General features: G+C 39.9%; 1 protein-coding gene across 1 annotated transcript in view; it reads right to left on the bottom strand.

Moving 5' to 3' along the window:
• CDH20 (cadherin 20) overlaps positions 1-20,473 on the bottom strand; it is a 400,608-nt gene that overhangs the window by 11,917 nt on the left and 368,218 nt on the right. The window contains exons 9-11 of the mRNA XM_029590479.1: positions 13,757-13,893; positions 4,845-4,966; positions 495-612 (exon numbers count right to left, since the gene is read on the bottom strand). Coding sequence (XP_029446339.1) covers positions 495-612; positions 4,845-4,966; positions 13,757-13,893 — 377 coding nt within the window. The remainder of the gene's footprint in view (positions 1-494; positions 613-4,844; positions 4,967-13,756; positions 13,894-20,473) is intronic.

Below are 20,473 nucleotides of genomic sequence, written 5' to 3'. Positions count from 1 at the left end.
TGCTAAGCCATTCTTTGTAAGTGAAAAGGTTTGCCACTGTTCCTTTGACTTTTTGTATTTATGTTCATTTTAAAATGAAAGAAGGGAACAAATAGGCTACTAAAATGGAAAATTTAGCTTTGTGTCACCTCATTCTGGGTAGTTCAACTTTTCAGTGAGCAATGCTTCACCTATACTACTCAACAAGGCTTCAAAAACCCACAGATTATTGACAAATGCCCTCTTGACATCTCCCTACCCTGCCACAAGATATTGTACAACAGTAACACATTCTCTAAAAGAGCCCTTCACTGGATATTACTTTCTTTGATGCAAACAAGTATTGTGTAGCTTTCAACAGACATGTCATTCTCATAGTGCCTATGAAGAGCAGGTGTCACTCTGCGTTATTTCATATAGCAGTCTCACAGAACATGCAAAGTCAAATCTCTCAGGGCCAAGAAATGCAATAGATTAAATTAGCGCTGCTCACTGACTGGCTCTACTCTTTTTACCTTGATTGTCCCTCAGAGTGAAGTTTGGGTTGTTAGCTGCCTCTGGAGCCAGGCTATAGTAGAAGTGCTGACCCTCTGGTGGGTCATCCTGGTCTACTGCACTCACTGTCTCAATCAGCTAAAGAGATAAGAAATACAGTGATTAGTGAGGATACGGACAGCACAGGACAATTTTCAGGGAACTTTCCAAACAGCCCACATAAGAAAGTCAGCAAAACAGTGCATAAGTTACAACATTTTCAAAGTGGTCTGACGCGTGTACGTCCACTTTAAAATTATTCTGGACTTGCGCGCATAAGTTACACCTGCTAGAATGTCAACAAAAATGTTCCCTGAAAAATGTATGCATATAGGGGTCGATTTTAAGACCCATGCGGCTATTTTATAATATGTGTGCATCGGCATGTGTGTTATAAAGTACGATACCGCGTGGACATGCGTGGTGGATTTTAACATCCGCATGCGCATGCGCGGGCAGGTGGCCTCCTCCGCGCGTGGGCGAGGGGAGGGGGGGATTTTAAAAGGCGACATGTGGCAATGTGAGTAGGGCTTCCCCAGTTCCCTCCCAGTCCGCTCCAATTAAGGAGCGGTCTGGGAGGGAACTTACCTATACTCCTACCTAACTTTCCTACCATTTCCCCTCTTCTCCCCAACCCCTAACACCTTCCAAGCTACTCATGGTTTTTTTTTTGTTTGATTACTTACTGCTCCTCTGGAGTAGAAGTAAATCTCCGCGCACCGGCTGGCTGCTGGAGAGCGCTTCCCCAGGACAGTAGCTAATGGTGTTGTCCTGGCCGGTCCTCCGCTCCGCCCCTCCCTGCCTTCCCCTTTTGCAGAGCCCTAAACTTTGGCGTGTAATGGGGGTTACACCCGTGGCCAGGCCCTTCCAAAAATGTGCGTGGCGCACGCCAGGACTAGCCGTGGCATGACCCTTTTAAAATCAGGCCTTAAGTGTATAAGTCTGAACCTTGCTCCATCTCCATCCCCCTCAGAACATTTCAACTCTGTGCAGCTGAACACACCCGCTCGTATGACATACGAGCATAGGGATACCCTCGTATCAGATGGCAATTTTGTAAAAGGTCACTTCTGCACGTAAAAATACTGCTTTACCAACAGGAAGCACGTTGAAAATTGCCCTCCCTCAGGAAGAGTCGGCTTTGGAACATTCATAGAAAAAGATTACAAATGGCCTCTTTGTTTGGGTTGCAAGAAAAATCCTTCAATGGCTATTAAATTCTACATATAATGGTGGTGGATTTTTCAAACTCTTCCCATTGGGTCAAAGACAATGCATACTTTTTATCCATGGACATTGTATCAATTCTCAAATCAAAAGTGTGTGTGTGTCGTTTCACTTTGATACTTGACAGGTACAAAGCACATGCGACAACTTGTCCTCACTATTTCTGCAAGTGGAATTTTGCTAGTGCAGTATGTGTATAGAATTGGAAATGCAATCTCTGCACATACTTTTCCTTCGCCGACTTGAAGACGCCTCCGGAATTGCCTCCTTTCAGTGAGGCTGAATGTGTGCACGTCGTGGAAGAAGACACAAACTTTTAGCCACCTTTAGAGATAGCAATTTGCAGACATCTGATTAAAGGGGGTTAAATGCTTGTTTCCCATGTAAATTTGCTTTGAAAATTAATTGTCCTCAATGTGCATTATGCAATATGCTATCAAGGCCAGGTATATTGTGGGTTTCCTCCTATTTTGTGTCTGTTGGAAGAACATCTTTACTAAATTTGGCCATAATTCAACTCTATTTTCAGAGGAGAGAATTTCACCTAATTAGTAAGTGAGAGAAAAGACCACTTCATAGGCCAGTCTTTGAGGTTTGTTTCTGATATGCCTCATTAATTGTGGCAGGTCACGAATGCCCCTGTCTATGTGTACAGTTTGCATCTTTTGCTGTAGAAATACACAAAATCATAGACTTTATAGCAGAGAAGCTCAAGACCTCTACTCTGTGGTAATGTTAAATTTTGCAGAAAACTGCCAGTTTGGCCATTTTGGCATAGGGAAGAACACATATACTTTTAACTGAGTTAAAAGAGGCATTTTTAAGGGGAGTCTTTAGGAGGAAGCAGTAAAACAGCATGCATACAAACGATTTTCAAAACTCCACATCCTCTTTTCTCCTCCTTCACCATCTGCACATAAAAAGCAGGTGCTCAGCATGCAGGGGCTTTTGAGCACACATACTTTAATGCTTCCCAGGTAGGTTCTCTTTGAAAATGTGCTACAAAGTACAGGTGATAAAATTACGGTACCCACATACTTTGCAGTCACACAGGCTATTTGAATATTGCCTGGGTAAGAGATCATTTTCAAAGAGCTGCGTGGGACTCGTGCACGTAAAATTTGCACAAATCCGAGTAAGTAGCATGTGCTCGTGCATATGCTCTTTTAGAAACCCCAAGAGTACCTACATACTTTTGGCTTCGCACATAAATGGGAACAGGGAAAAAGGGGTGGTTTAGGAGTGTTCTGGGGTGGGGTGGCACCAGCTGCTGATTTGTAAGAGGCACACGGGCATGCCTAACACATGTACACACTATTACACCTGCCAGCTGACTCACACAACAGAAATCAGATGTGTCTTTTGTCTGTAATTTTTTGGGTGGGAGGGCTGGATAATCTGGTGGAGGATGTGGTGATCTGCTGATTCCAAGTACTCGTGCAAGTAAGTGTTTTCAGAAGTGGAGTATGTGTACACTTTATAAAATGTCTCCGTGTTTAATTCTGGGTTATTTACACGTGCATTGTTAGAATTACTGCACGCATAAAATATAAGCAATATATTTTTATAAAATGGGGAGAGGAAGTACATGTTTTCTTGCATTACAAATGTCCACATGTAGTAAAACATACATGTGTGCTTTTGGGGCAGAAATACATGGTATTCTAAACTGTACAGCTCCCACCACACATTTAATAAACTTACTGGCATAAATCTCCAAGGGACCACTTAGCTCACAATTGTTGCCTCACACATACTTTTCAAATCTGGGCTCATAATGTGGAAATTGTTACTATCCTGGGTATGAAAGTAGATTTTAACTTAAACATGTCCAATCAGATTTCAGTTCTGTCTAAAATGACATTTTTTTTATTTGTATTTTATATGTTGTTTGAAACATATAAAATATTTCTGGAGACATCTGATCTATCTATCCTGGTCCATGTTTTGCTTGGATCACAACTGCATTACTGTAATGTCTTGTATCAACGTTGCTCAGAGATTTCACAAAGATGACCTCAATCAGCATGTATAAACACGCATGCTCTCAAAAATCAAAAGTATTCACATAAATGGTGTCCTGCCCAAAATCCAACCCCCACCCCCGCCAAGAATATCTCCTGCTAATGTTGGTAAAAGTGCACATGAAATTGTTTCCGCATGCATTGTTTTGTGTGCAATCCCATCTCCTGGGCATTTTTCAAATTTTATATGCCTAAATCCTTTTGAAAATAAGGCCTTCCCTCTCTTTTGCTCTCTTTCTGTGAATCAGAAGAGAAATATGCTAGATGTGGTTAGAAAGGGGATCCAGAAATTTGAGAACAGCGAACATTAACACTCTCAGTACATGTTCATCCTCTAACAGAATCCATCCCAGGGAATATTCTGCAATCCATTTGTTCTGTCTTGGTGGCATGCTAGGAGTTCATGGCTGGCAAAATATCTCCTAGCAAATGGATATTGGGGGGGGGGGGGGGGGGGGGGGGGGAGGCATAGATATGGTTCTATGGTTCTTTGTTTGGGTTGGTTCTTTATCTCTTTTTCCAGGGAAACAATGAAATCATTTGAAGTTTCAGAGCCTATGGCTTGGCTCTCACTCAGTACTGAGCTGAACACTGTTGGTTGTCTTTTCATTTAAGAGTAATTTTCAGAGCTGTTTATGTGCCTATAAAGCAGCTTTAGGCAAATAAGTGGCTGCTCTAAATTTGCCTTGGGCTCAGTGTGCATAAAAGTCTGTGTATGTGTACTTGCACACGCACTGAGGAGCTGGCACTTACACTTTTGAATTTTCAAAAGTATGCACCCAAGTGTACATATGTAAGTTCTGCCTTTCCAAGAGGTAGTGTAACATTACACAAATGAATCTGAGTGCACACTTTTCCAATTACTCCCCAAGTCTTTTCAGCATAAACTTACACAGAAAGTTCACTATGAAAATCCTCAGTAAAGTCTGCAGATTTTACCACTTTGTGGGCTGTTTAAAAATTACCCTCCCAAGATACAAAACATCTTGTTCCCCAACAGCTAACTCTACCCACACAGACTGCAAGGATGGACGAGAGGAATAAAACAAATGTGTTCTTTATATGACTGAAACATTTCACCTGGCCAGCTTTTGCATTTTCACAGACATGAACTTCATAGAATTTGTCGAACTCAGGAGCGTTGTCATTGACATCCAGAATTTTCACTGTAATAGCGACACTTCCTATCTGGATGGGATTATCTAAAAATAGAAGAAATATCTATTAGGGATGTGCAGAGCAAAATTTTATGTTCATATTTTTTATGTCCGAAAGGGGGTCCCACTTGTGGCCAATATGGACATAAAAAAAATCCAATGAGTTGGGTATATGTACATATGTGCAAAAAAAAAATTTAAACCCCCTCACCCTCCTTAATCCCCCCCCCAGACTTACCACAACTCCCTGGTGATGGAGCGAGGAGTGAGGACGCCATTTCTGCAATCCTTGGCGAGAAGCATGTGACGTCGGCGGCACGTCGAGTGACGCCGGCGTCACGTGATTCCCGGCTCGTTCGCGCCGGACGGCTCGTTCGGCCCAAAAAGAACTTTTGGCCAGCTTGGGGGGGCCTCCTGACCCCCCCAAGCTGGCCAAAAGTTCTTTTTGGGCCGAACGAGCCGTCCGGCGCGAACTCGCCGGGAATCACGTGGCGCCGCGTCACTCAGACGCGGCGTCACGTGATTCCCGGCTCATTCGCGCCGGACGGCTCGTTCGGCCCAAAAAGAACTTTTGGCCAGCTTGAGGGGGTCAGGAGGCCCCCCCAAGCTGGCCAAAAGTTCTTTTTGGGCCGAACGAGCCGTCCGGCGCGAACTCGCCGGGAATCACGTGACGCCGCGTCACTCGACGTGCCGCCGACGTCACATGCTTCTCGCCAAGGATTGCAGAAATGGCGTCCTCACTCCTCGCTCCATCACCAGGGAGTTGTGGTAAGTCTGGGGGGGGGGGGGATTAAGGAGGGTGAGGGGGTTTATATTTTTATTTTGGCTCAACAATCGCGATTTCCCACATATCGAACATATCTATGTTCGATATGTGGGAAATCCGATCGTTTATGTCGAATCAATTTTTTAAGTAAAAAAAAAATATGAGTTGCGTTTTACTAATGTGGTCAATCCGAATGCACACCCCTAATATCTATCACAGGTGGAGGACAAAATAACTTTATGCTGTATGAGAGTTCAACTAACTTGCGAACAATAGTTGTGGATAGAAACTAGGTAGAACGATATGACTGGAAGAAATACTATATAATACAATATAATGTTTACCTTTCGGCATTCAGGTCATTCATCTGTCTTCATGAATGTTTTAGCTTAATCAAGAGCAACTTTTCAAAGGTTCTCAAGCATGTTAAATATTTTAAGAAAAGACCTGTGCGCTTAATTACCCTGCCTAAAATGTTCAAATAAACGTGATATTCACCTATGAAAATCAGGCATTTCATTCAGAAAGATCTTCTGGCTCAGAATGCAAAGCAAGAATAAAGCAACAGCAAGAAAATATGAACAGCAGTCATCTCCAATGTTATCTATCATATGCTAAAATGTTAGCATTATAAAGCATAGAGCATAATAATCATTACTAGGGCATCCTGTTTAGATTAATTTTGGCCCCTTCTCTAATTTGTAGGATCTAATGTAGCTAAGCCATAGTAACCTTTATCCTGGTGTAGAATTCATATATGTAATCCATATATGAACTCTCTTGTTCTACATTATAAAATCCAAATCAACCCCAACATGACTGTGATTTCCATTTTTTAATAAATTCAGAACACTGTGATCATGATCCTCTGTGAATCTGACATCTATTTTCAGAGATACCCTACAAAAGTTCATTAGGCAGAAGAAAGCATTTTCTTGCTCAGAAGCAATATCTTTTGATTTTTCTCTCCACTATTCCAAATCTTCCTTCTACAGTGTTACTGATGCAGATATCAACTACATCTCCTCACATTCTCTTATTAATGCCTCCCTTAGATCTCTCTCTACCCTATTATCCTCTATTAGATAAAGTAGGGCCGTCCCTTCTAGCTGAAGGATATTTATTCTAAATTTTTGCCCTTTTAGAAGTATAACCCCAGTATTGACTGGGTCAGTGATTCATCAGGACATACTGGAGAGGTTAGGTTTCTTGATGCCATAAATGACTATTTCATAGAGCAGCTGGTCCTAGAACATATGAGAGGAGGAACTACTTTAGATCTAGTCCTGAGTGGAATGTATCCTCTGGTGCATATGATTCCTCTAGTGAGGCTACTTATCAATAGTGATCATAATGTAATCAAATTAAACATAATCACTGGAGGGAGAACATTAGGGAAAACAACATCAGTAGTGTAGAACATCAAAAAGGAGAGCATAAGAAAATGAGGAAATTAGAAAAAAGGAATAGTTGTAAAGGTTAAAAGATTGCAAGAAGTATGAATATTGTTTTAAAATGCCATCTTGGAAGCCCAGGTAAAATATATTCCATGCATTTACAAAATTGAAGGAAGATCAAGTGACTGCAAGCATGGTTTAAGGGTGAGGTGAAAGAGGCATTTAAAGCCAAAAGGTTGTCTTTCAAAATATGGAAATAAGACTCAAATGAAGAAAACAGGCCAGAGCATAAATACTGGCAAGTTAGATGTAAGACAGGGCAAAAAGAATTTGAGAAGAAATTTACCACAGAAGCAAAAACTAACAATAAAAATCTTTTCAAGTACATTCAAAGCAAAAAGCTTGTGAGGGAATTCAGTTGGACTGCTAGATGACTAAGGAGCAAAAAGTGAGTTCAAGGATATAGCAGAAAAACTGAACAAATTCTTTGCCTTGGTCTTACAGTGAGAAGGATGTTGGGAATATATCCACAGTGGAAATGTTCTTTGATAGTGATGATTTTGAGCAACTAAAGCAAATTTCTGTGACAACAGATCCTGTTGCAAATTAAAGAGTAACAAATCATCAGGACTGGATGCTCTCCAGCCCAGAGTCCTGAAAGAACTCAAACATAAAATTGCAAACGTGTTACTAGTAATCTGTAACCTATCACCTGTATACCTGAATACTGGAGGGTGGCCAATGTAACACTGATTTTTAAAAAGGCCTTCAGGGCTTATCTGGGAAACTATAGGCCAGTAAGCTTGAAGTCAGTGCTGAACAAAATGGTAAAAGCTAGTCTTAAATTCACAATTACTGGCTATTTAGATAGACTTGACTTAAAAGATAAGAGTTATTGTGATTTTTGCAAAGGGAATACTTGCTCTACTAGTCTATTAGATTTTTTGAAAGTGTAAACAAACATGTAACTAAGGTTGAGCCAATGAATATAGTGTATTTAGATTTTAAGAAGGCAATAGACAAAGTCTTGGAATAGGAGGTAGTGTCTTATTATGGAATGGTAATTATGCAGTCCCTACCTGCATTTTTCCAGCTACGTCTGGGAATTCATCAGAAAAACATGTTCAAAATAGATTTCATGGTGGCTATTTTAAATGCGAGGTTACAGATTACTAGTAAAAGGTTTGCAATTGCATGTTTGAGTACTTTTAGAACTCTGGGTGAATACCATGCAGTCCTGGTGATTTTTTACTTTTCAGTTTGATTGTTTGGTGTATTACATCTTCCATTATCACAGAGTTTGCTTTAGCTGCTCAGAATCACTACCATGAAAGACTGTTTTTGATGTGGAGATCTCCCCAAACTCCTCAGTAAAGAGTGAAGGAAGAATTCCGCCAGTTTCTCTGCTATTTCCTTGTCCTCCGTGAGCACCCTGTTTGTCCCTTGGTCATCTGGTGGCCCAACTGACTACCTCACAAGTTTTTGCTTTGAATGTATTTGAAAATGTTATTATTATTCATTATTGTTTCTATGGCAAGCTCCTTCTCAAATGTTTTCTTACTCTATCTAATACAACTTTACATCTAACTTGCCAGTAGTTGTGGCCTTGCCTATTTTCCTTACTTGGGTCTGCTTTCCATTTTTTGAAAGATACCCTTTTGATTTTAATTGCCTCTTTCACCTCATCATTAAATCATGCTGAGAATTGTTTGTTCTTCCTTTGGCCTTTTTTTTAATGCATGGAATACATTTTACCTGTCTTCCAAGATAGTGGGGCCGATTTTAAATCCTATGTGCGCGGGGTATGTTTGTGCGCGCTACCCAGCGCGCACAAATGTACGCCCGATTTTATAACATGCGCGTGCATGTTATAAAATCCGGGGTCGGTGCGCACAAGAGGGTGCACACTTGTGCACCTTGAGTGTGCCGAGCCCAAGGGGAGCCCCGATGGCTTTCCCCATTCCCTCCAAGGCCGCTCCAAAATCGGAGCAGCCTTGGAGGGAACTTTTTTTTAGCTCCCCCCCACCTTTCCCTCCCTTCCCCTATCTAACCCACCCCCCCCAGCCCTACCTAAATCCCCCCCTACCTTATTTTGCCCCTGGACCGCCTCCCCACCCACGGCCCTGCCCCCGGCCCACCCATTTTTGAAAGCCCCGGGACATATGTGCATCCCGGGGCTTGCGCGCGCTGTCGAGTTTATGCAAAATAGGCTTGTCGCGCGCAGGGGTAGATTTTCGGGGGTTATGCGTGTATATTACGCGCCTAACCCTTTGAAAATCTACCCCAGTATTTTTAAACAACATCTACACCTCATGTAAACATTTAACCTTCTAACATTTTATTCTAACTTATTTCCTCAGTCTATCATAGTCTCCCAGAGTTGGTTCTAGGGCAAGGGGTTCCCTGGGCAAAAATTGTTGATGGCGCTCTCCCTAACAGACAACCTCTCTCCCTCCCTCTCAGCATTCTCTCTCTCCCTCTTCCCTGTCTTCCCTACTTCCTAGCAATATCATCCCCTTTCTCCCTTCAACCATTTTCTCTCCAGGCATTCTCCCCCCTTTCCTCTCCCTTCATCAATTTTCTCCCCTCTCTTTCTCCCTGCAGAAACTCCCTCTAACCAGGCATCCCTGCTCGGTCCTCAAGTCCCCTCTCTCCTCACAGATCCCCAAGTCCTAGCAATCCCAATCTTAATCTCTGAATAATTTCATTATCCATTATTCCCCCTCCCTCTCAGAATTCTTCCATTTCTTTCTCCTCCCATCTTCTCTTCCATTTTTTCCTCCCCTGACATTCTCTTTACCTTTCTATCTCATCCTCCCTCCTGGCATTCTATCTTCCTTATTCCCACTCCCTCCAAATATTAACGTTCTTCTTTCCCAGCCTCCTATTCCTCCTGGCACTCTCCCTCTCTCCCTCCATCATACCCACCCAGGCTAGCTGCCTCACACCTCCTCTCTTAAGGCTACTGGAGCCAGGAGCCAGGATCCAGGGCTGCTTTTACCACTTAATGGACTTTGAGCAAACTTTGATGAATGGGCCCTCTTTAATTTATTCCAGATTGATCCCCTCACAGCTCGATGTTATACCATCCACTCATACCCACAGCCAATCTAACACCCCTCACCGAATCTCTGAATCACCTCCCAATCCTTGCTCGATCTTCAAGTTCCCTTTCTCCCCTACAGATCTCCAAGTTCCAGCTCTCCCCACCCCCCAATCTCGGAATCACATCAATATCGATTCTTTCTCCATAATCTTAGAATTGTTCTTTCCCCACTCAATCTCTTAGTCCCTGCTGCCCCCAGTCTTCAACTCTTCACTCTCGTCTTCCCCCCCCCCCACCACAAGAACTTCGAGCAAGCCTCTTCCTGTGCTTCTTACAAGTAAACAAAAAAATCTCACCACAACATTCCTCACAACAGATGACTGTATTTTAACAGGTTTTTCATTTTCATATGGAACTTCCTTTTAAAGAATTTAGCTCACTTGGAACATCTGAGTGACTGTGAGGTTAATATTCCAATGGTTTGTCCAGCTAACTTTTGTGTAGAGCTGAACAAACCATGAGGTTTAAATTTTTTACCCTGTTCCCCGGCTAAATTTTGTCTGAGCAAATTGTTGTACTGGGAATGTTCCCAGGGCGCAGTTTCACTATTTCTGGGCAGTGCTGCCCTGTCAAAGTTACCTGAGTAACTCTGTCCAAGGAAATAGTAGTTCTAAAGTTACCCTGACAACTTTTAAACCAGATTCTCAGCCAGCATGGCTTCGGGCAGAATATCCAGGCAAAGACTCCCCATAAAATTGTCTGGGACATTTTACCCAGACACAGTTGGCTGAATATTGACCTTCATGAAATTGTACATAAGACAGACACATACATAGCCCAGAACAACCCCCAAAAACATTTGCAGCTAACTTGCACTCAGCAGCACATCTATGAGTTATCCCTCTCCTGCTGCTGCTGGACAAACTTATATAGAGCCACATGTGAAAGGAAGGTACAATAATTTATTTATTTATTTATTTTTTATTTTTATATACCAAAGTTCTTGTAGGGGCTACAAATCACTCCGGTTTACATAAAACGAAGAACTGCTCAACAGAGAGCGGAGCTTTACATGGAACCGTATAACATATGGAACAGTATAACTAGTTGACAATTTAACATAGTACTAATTAAAGTAATATTTTAACTGGTAATAAATAAAGAAAGAAATATAATATTTTAACTAAGAAGTATGACTATTTAACGTTGCAATAAATAAATATAAAAATACGCAATGCCAAATAAATATATATGAAATAAAGTGAATTTTTGAGCTCAAAGATAATTGTCCAGTTTCAGATTCTTAAAAGTGTACAGTGTCCATAGTTAAGGGATATCTGGTAATTGGGAAGTCTGTCAGTCAGGGTAAGATAAAGCGTCTGGGAAAGCTTGTTGGAAGAGAAAAGTCTTCAGTCTTTTTTTGAATTCTTGATGACTGGGTTCTAGTCTAAGATCTGGGGGAAGCGTGTTCCACTGGTGTGGGCCTGCTGAAGATAGCGCTCGTTTGCTCAGTGATGATTTTATTTGCGGAGCATGCAGTGTTCCTCTGTATGCGCTTCTGATTGGTCTGGAGGAAGTGTGCGGTTGGAGTTGAGAGCTTAATGTGATGGGGGCTAGATTGTTCGTCGCTTTGTGGATGATAGTGAGTACCTTATAGAGTATCCTTTGTTTAATGGGGAGCCAATGTAAGTTCCGAAGGATTGGGGTGATATGATCTTTTTTGTTAGTGCTGGTTAGAATTCTAGCCCTGCAGGCCGCGTTTCACAGTGCCTGCAGGTGGTCAGACTGACAACAATTTGGAAGACAAGGCCCTACTTTTGTGCCCTGGCTGTCGCTGCGAATGCAGCTGCTCCTTTCTCTGCAGTGCCAGCGCTTCTTCACTTCACTCTTCACTCACGCAGTTCAAACAACTCAGCAGCAGACTGTGCAGCTTCAGGTAAAGAAGGGAGATACTGGTGCCAGCAATGAAGAGCATCAAAGTTTACTTTATCCAAAGTCCTGTGCACACAGACGCCTCTAAGGTGGAGGACTCTCTGCAGCTAGGATTTGCCTTTGTTGTCTCTCTTGCATCGTGTCCATCTCCAGCCAGCACTGCCTACTGCCCATGCCCAGCTCGCCCTACCCAAAGGCTAGCCCTGAGTCTCTCTTTTAAAAGTTGAATGCTACAGTAGTAGTTTTACTTAATATTTTTCTTACAATGATTATATCAAATTTTGTTACATCGTGATCATTGTTGCCCTGCCACAGAAAACCTTTGCTCAAGGTCCTGTTTTGCACAGAGGACTAGATCTAAAGTAGCTGTCCTTCTCATTGGTTCTAGAACATCTGCTCCACGAAGCAGCCATTTACGGAATCTTGAAACAGCCTCTCTAGCAATGCCTCAGTGAGACATGACCCATTCAGTGCTGGGAGTAAGAGGCTGAGAGATGGGGAGGGTGGGTGGAAAGCAAAAACCAGGGATTTCCTGCTCAGAAATCAGCTCTCACACCTTCTTGGAGGAAGCAAGTGACTTCTGCAACTCTAAAAATGATTATTCCAACATACAAATATATATATATTCAGACTTAAATTTAAACTTTAAACTACAAACAGGATTAATTCAAGCTAACAAGCTACTTTTCCAGCTCACAGATATACATACATAGAAATTGTTCAAGCCACAAATTCCTCTGTGAGATTAAAGCATACTTTCCCAGCAAACCAACGCTCACCAGCCGATGCAGCTTCTGCTAAAAGCACTTCCTCAGGATTCAGCTATCCTCATATTATAAAATTACTCCCAGAATGGGTCAAACCTATGTAAGTCATGGGCTCAGGATACATTTTTAAAGTAAAAATAGTTAACTGGCTTAAGTCTTTCGGATCTGGGTGTGAAGGAATGAACATTCTGCAGAAGTGGAGACAGGATACAAAACCTTCTGCGCGCGCCAGCAGGCTGCTGGCGCGCCATCACCCGACCCGGGGGATAGTCTGGAGGCCTCGAGCACACCCCCGGGCCGGTGCCATGCCCCCGGTCCCGCCCTGAACCGCCCCTGACCCTGGACACGCCCCCAGAACGCCCTCTCCCCGCCCCTTTTACGAAGCCCCGGGACTTACGTGCGTCCCGGGGCTGTGCGCGCGCCGGCGGCCTATGCAAAATAGGCGCACCAGCGTGCGAGTGCCCTGCGCGCGTAAATCCGGCCAGATTTACGCGCACAGGGGTTTTAAAATCCGGCCCTATGGGTATAAATTTCTTTTAAAAAAAGTTTGCATGTGGTAGGCATGCCGTTTACACATACTTTATTTCATTATTTTACACTGTGTTATAGTGGGAGTGCACCTTTAGCTGTACTAACAACCCAATATTCAATCATGATGTACGTGGGTACCTCATGTTTCAAAATTAGCTGGGTTTGTGTAGGCTTAAAAGTATGCACATACTTTTGCTTTTAGGCACCTTCTTGAACAGTTACCCCTAAATACTTACTATGTTCTTCCGCAGCTCATAATAGTACAACGTAATGATAGCATTGAGGCTGATAGCAACAGGAATATGTAATTTCAGCTAGAATAATGCACAGCTAATATTTTCTGCTACATTTGCAGTGCTCGTGTCTGCAGTCCCTGTTCGTCTATATCACACTTACTCATCTCCATGGCTAGCACGGTGATGTTGTGCCAGGCAACATTCTCTCTGTCCAGGGGCCTTGCAGTCATCAGTGCTCCTGTTGTGATGTCAACATAAAAGAATCTTCCTGGATCACTGCTTCTGTCAATTGAGTACCTACCAGAAGAATCAGAAAATTGCTGTGATGTTTGTCTGAAGCAAAGGCGATACTTCAGCAGTAAATCCATGTCCCTTGTGGGTTATAGCTATCATGTTTTTCTCTTGACCCTGTTCTGAACTGCACATCTAGTTCAGGAATCATTGAAAATAGAGAGAAATTTCTATCTACTTTAGTTTTATTTAAGTATGCTTATAGACCAGTACTTAAACTACAAGAAAAACGTATTCACCAAAAATGACACATGAATAATATTCTTCTAAGGGACCATCATATAAACCCCAGATTTTAGTATCTTTTAGAGCATTGGATATGCTCCATTGATAAATTTATTTAAAGCATTTCACAAAAAATTATTTTTAAAAAAGTGCACTACTTCCCCATTAGTCGAAATGAATTCATTTTAAAAATAATTTTTTGTGAAATGCTTTAAATAAATTTATCGATGGAGCATATCCAATGCTCTAAAAGATACTAAAATCTGGGGGTTATATGATGGTCCCTTAGAAGAATATTATTCATGTGTCATTTTTGGTGAATACATTTTTCTTGTAGTTTATTATTCTTTTATATTACCCATTAAGGCTTTTTCTATACTATACTATACTATACTATAGACCAGTACTTGGCAGCTCTCAGAAGGCCCTTACATGGATTCTGCTTGTACAAAACCTCTCATGCAACTACTGAGCTAAACTACTATACAGGAGAAAGCATTTTCTCTATCCATTTTATAAAATTATGCACATAGTAATTGTAACAATTTGCATGCAATAACCTATAATTAAACATCCAGGCAGGTATTTTTATAAAGTATGTGCATACTCCACTTATGAAAATAATTACTTGTGCGCAAACTTGGAATCACCAATTCACCAATACCTCCATGAGTTCACCTCTACCTTCACCAGTTCACCTGGACACTCCTAACCCTTCATCTTGAACTTTCACCAGTTCACCCAGTCCTCACCCAGAAATCGCAGACAAAAGACAAATCCGATTTCAATTGAGTGACTCAATTAATAGGTACAAAAGTGTTCAGACAAGTTCGGTAATGTATGTGTGAATACCTCTTACAAAATTGCAATTTGTGTGTGCTTCTGAACACTGTCCTGGAATGCCCTATATAGACCTTTATTTCCTTATTCTCAAGGTTTATAAAACAGCATATATGCATGCAAATGCTACTTACTTAGGTATGTGCTATTTTTGCATGCACAACCACCGCGCAATTCTTTAAATATTCCCTCCTTACTGTACAACTGACCGTATACTTTGAAAACTGATTTTTTAAAATTAGCTTACGATAATAGTTCACATAAATATTTAAACTTCAACTGGTAAGAAATCTTCAACTAATAAAAAGCGTGTGTGTTGCAGAGGGCTGTTTTGCTTTTACATAAGGCTGAAAAAGCCACAAGGCTGAAATTATACTCAGGATCAATTTCTATTAAAGCTAGTTCTAAAGTTATCTGAATTTGCAGTGTGCTAATAAAAAAGTTCAGTTAAACCTATGGCAATTCAGATCAGTAACAGTAATAATTTATAGTGCAAGCCATAGATAAACTTAAAAGCACTTGCAATAGCAAAAAATGAAAATACAGAGAAAGGCAGTGGTTTTGCAGCTGAATTCCTTAGCATGACAGTATGCTCGTACATTTCTTTCTATGAAGGCAACAGTGACTTATTTTTCATTTGTGAAAAGGTTATGGTGCACTAGTGAGATTAGTAGCATTACATGAATCACTAGTGTTTTGAGTACAAATGTAGCCTTTATACTGAGCCATACCCATTAATAAGTGGTCTTCAATCCAAAAGATTTCATTACTCGTTAACCACTTAGCACTAATTTAAAAAGACAGTATCGTGATTTATTTATTTATAAATTTTTATATACCGATGTTTCATGAGAACATATCACATTGGTTTACATTAGTTAACAAATATTAATTTAAAAATATTTGCATTTCCAAAAGGAAAAGGAAGTAAATACATAGTTTCATAATATAAATAAAAATAAAATTGTAAACTAAAATCATAAATTTAGACAGAGAAGTAGTATAGTAAGAGCAGAGATAATACAATCAACTATATATTAACAGTGTTATATAATCAGTAGGTTAAAGTCATTAGGATAATAATTCTTGGAAGGATTGTTTGAATAGCCATGTTTTAATGCCCTTTTTAAATATTTTACTGTCTGCTTCCATCCTTAACTCTTGTGGTATGGTGTTCCACAGTAGGGGCCCAGCAATGGAAATAGCTCTTTCTCTTACATTATTTAGATGGGCAATCTTGGGGGAAGGAATTGGTAACATCCCTGTACCTGAGGATCTAGTAATTCTTGAAGGTATATGGAAATGTAATGATGAGAATAACATGTTAAATAAATAAATAAATACATACATACATACATACATACAGCCAGTAATTTTGTTTTTAAGAATAGCTTCTACCATTTCACTTGGTACCAACATCAGGCTCACTGGTCTATAGTTTCCCGAATCATCCCCAGAGCCTTTTCTAAAAATCGGCATTACATTGGCCACCCTTCAGTCTAAAGGTACTTTGGCCATTTTAAATAAGACTCAGATTACCAGTAATAGGCTTGCAATTTCTTGTTTGAGTTCTTTCAGGATTCTGGGATGGTTACTATTTAGTCCTGGTGATTTGCTACTCTTTAGTTTGTCAGTTTGATCTATTACATCCTTATTTATCACACAGATTTGCTTTAGTTTGCTCAGGATCATCACTATCAAAGAATATTTCCAGAGTAGGTATCTTCCCAAATTCCTCTTTAGTAAAGACCATGCCATAAAATTAATTCCATTTTTCTATTCGTTGTCTTACCTGACCACCTCTTTTACCTCTTGGTCATCTAGCAACCCACATGACTTTCTCACAGGCATTTTGCTTTGAAGGATACACCATTTTCTCCCCTATAGAGCCTCCTGTGAAACCAATGCTTCTTCTTTGGATAACAAATATTTGTATGCATCAGCTTGCCCAAATAGCTAGTCATCTCAACTGCCTTTCCAGTTTTAAAATGAGTGAATCAACACTTTTCTAAATATGCAGTAGCAATTTCAACTTATTTTCTATTTGAAATTATTAATAAATCAGTGAATGTATCATAATCAGACAAGCTTTTTAATGCGTTCCACCACAGCTGAAGACAGTCTATTTTGTTGTTTAAGAGGCAGATGTAGTAAAGTGAAATAACATGGCCCATTAACATATATTAATTATCTCTTATTATTAGTGCATCCTAATGACATGCAAATCAGTTTGGAAGTAAATTTCTCATGTTAAAATTAGTGTATTAACTCTGACTTTAATATAAAACATCTTAACTACACCTCCCTGAAGTATAGTTAAGTTTCTCGCAGTAATGGATCTGCATTTAACATTTGAATGTTTAAACATTCATTATTTTATTATGCATTCACAGATAAGCTGATTTGCACAACTATGCAACTTATTGTCTATTTTGCATATATTTTGCTTTGAGGTTCATGATATCTAAATAACATGTGTTAAAAGCACTAATTAGCAGCATTTTTAACACACATTAATGCTATTGTGAATATCAGTGGACTTTAGTACATTGGCTTCTAAAGCTAGTTTCAGGCTTGTTACTAAACCAATCCTTTAAAATTGCATCAAACATTGAAAGAGGTTTGTGCCAAACTGAAGATTTTATAGATTTTGCCAATGCCTTGCTACAGTACAACTTTCTATGCATATTCATAGATGGCTGCAGACTATGGCAGTTTTAAGGGGCACTGCTTTATGGTGTATATACATGGTTCATGGCCCAAATAAAACAGAAAAGATTTAGAATTTTTTGACCTTGCAAATTTTAGATACAAAATACCCTTTTGCATCTTATTTTTCCATCCACACTCATAGCATATTGTAAATAACACTTCATTTTTTTTTTTTAATGGGAATTCATGAGACTTTTTGGTTTCCACTTTTCTCCTACAGTCATTATGAACAAAGGTGACTTTGTGCTTACTGTGTCAATTTGTGTGTGGTTTCTGTGTGTTGTTGGGAAGGAAAGGTAAAGTTACTGCCTGCCCAGTTATCAGTTCTACAACACTGGCATTAAAATAAAGAGGAGACGTTTAGTAAAATCTTTTATGTATTTTCCAAATATTTTGCACAATCAGTTCACTGCTTTTTTTTTTTTATCACTGGTGTTCAGTAAGGTGTCAACTAATCCACAGTCACTGAGGTTTAGTCTATACCAGATTTCACAGAAGAAAACACAATAATAGAATAGATCATGGCAGATAAGAACCAACTGGCCCACCGAGTCTGCCTAGCTTGTATTCTCCTATCCTTGACCTACTAAAATTGTTTATGACTAAGCAAACATCTAAGCCCCTCTCCCATTTCTTCTACCTGTTAACTATCAAATTCATAAGAACATAAGATGCTGCCTTACTGAGTCTCACCGAGTGGCCAATTCAAATTATAAGCACCTGGCAAGTACCCAAACATTAAAGAGATCCCATGCTACTGATGCCGGTAATAAGCAGTGGCTATTTCCTATGTCAATATGATTAATAACAGTTTATAGACTTCTCCCCCAGGAACTTATCCAAACCTTTTTTAAACCCAGCTACATTGATTCCCTTAACCATATCCTCTGGCAATTGATTCCAGAGCTTAATTGGACATTGGGTGAAAAATAATTTACTCTGATTTGTTTTAAATGTGCTACTTGCTAACTTTATGGGGTGCCTTCTAGTCCTTTTATCTGAAAGAGTAAATAACTGTTTCACATTTACCCATTAAAATCCTGTCATTATTTTACAGACTTCTATCATTACCCTCCCTCAGCCGTTTATTCTAAAAGCTGAATAGCCATAACCTCTTTCTTCATAGGGAAGCCGTTCCATCTCCTTTATCATTTTGGTCGCCCTTCTCTGTTCTTTCTCCAGTGCAACTATATCTTTTTTGAGATGTGGTGATCAGAATTGCACACAGTACTCAAGGTGTGGTCTCACCATGGAGCAATACAGAGGCATTATGAACTTCAACTTATTATTCACCATTCCTTCCTAACAATTTCTTACATTCTATTTGCTTTTTTAACCACTTGAGGCACATTGAGTTGAAGATTTCAATGTATTATCCACTATGATGCCTAGATCTCTTTCCCTAGTGGTAACTCCTAAGCTAGAACCCAACATTGTGTAACTACAGCAAGGGTTATTTTTCCCTATATACATCACCTTGCACTTGTCCACATTAAATTTCATTGGCCATTTGGATGCCCAATCTTCCAGTCTCATAAGATTCTCCTGCAATTTATCACAATCTGCATGTGATTTAACTACTCTGAATAATTTTGTGTTATCTGCAGATTTGATCACCTCACTCATTGTATCCCTTTCCAGATCATTTATAAATATATTGAAAAGCACCAGTCCAAGTACAGATCCCTGAGTACTGCACTGTTTACTTTTTTTCACTGAGAAAACAATTTAATCCTATTCTCTGTTTCCTGTCTTCTATCCAGTTTGCAATCCATAGAAGGACATTGCTTCATACCCCATGACTTTTTAGTTTTTTTTTTTTTAGAAGTCTCTCATGAGGAAAATTTTCACACGCTTCTAAAAATCCAAATAAACTACATCTTTTACTATAGGACTGTAGTCAAAACATCTCAGCAGCTGCAGCAGCATATAACATTAGCACTGTGTTACTAAGCAGTGAATCATAAAGTTTTGTAATCTTATTTCTCCTTCAACAAAGAGCCCTACCTGAGTTTGAACAAGAACACACTGTTAAATTACATTTAATATTACTTATCATATAAAGAGCAACAGTAGTGTCATTTGAGTGAATGAGTTGTTTCTAGGCCTGTCTGATTTTATAATGAGTTGCTCTTTTACAGTGAAGAGCCATGACTTCTGAATACTAGTGTACAGGCCTGGGGCAGTACGATGGTTGTATAATAAACCTTTGTGAAATTAGGAGTAAATAGACATATTAGTGAAAAAAACAGACATATGTGATAGTAGAATTGGAATGTGCTTTGGCTGCAGATCAGTAGGTATAAAAATGGGTTCAAGGAAGCTATAAAGAGTTATTATTCTGTACAACTAAAATTATCAGTAAACAGACCAAGGAAATTATATCAGGTAGTAAAGAGATTGCTAAGTGGTCAGAATTCTTTGAGAGGTTGTGCAGAAAATTTAACTGCTGATCTGTCTGCTTTGTCTTTTGCAAATAAGACTAGTAAAGAACTTGATTAGGAAAATCTGCATATGAAGTTAGATTTAACCACTCAGGGACTGCAATTAAAAAATTATCATGATGCAGTTGGGAAGAAAGGGAAATGTGTGACTACTCCCTATAATCTGATGTTAGAGTTTAATACTTTCCATATGATGCCTCAACTAGAGGTTGGTAAACTGTTGCCAGCTCTTAACTCTACTACTTGTTCTATTGATCCTTTTAAATCTAAATTTATAAGAAAAGGCAATCTGGCTTTATTGACATTCTTGACATCCCGCAGAGTATTGAGCCTGAATCACTGAAGGAGGCAGACTTTTTTTTTCA

Source organism: Rhinatrema bivittatum, chromosome 2 (genome assembly GCF_901001135.1).
Source record: "Rhinatrema bivittatum chromosome 2, aRhiBiv1.1, whole genome shotgun sequence".
In the NCBI taxonomy this organism is placed as follows: Eukaryota; Metazoa; Chordata; class Amphibia; order Gymnophiona; family Rhinatrematidae; genus Rhinatrema; species Rhinatrema bivittatum.
Note: the sequence above shows the minus strand (reverse complement) of the source record. Positions and strands in the feature narration are given on the sequence as shown.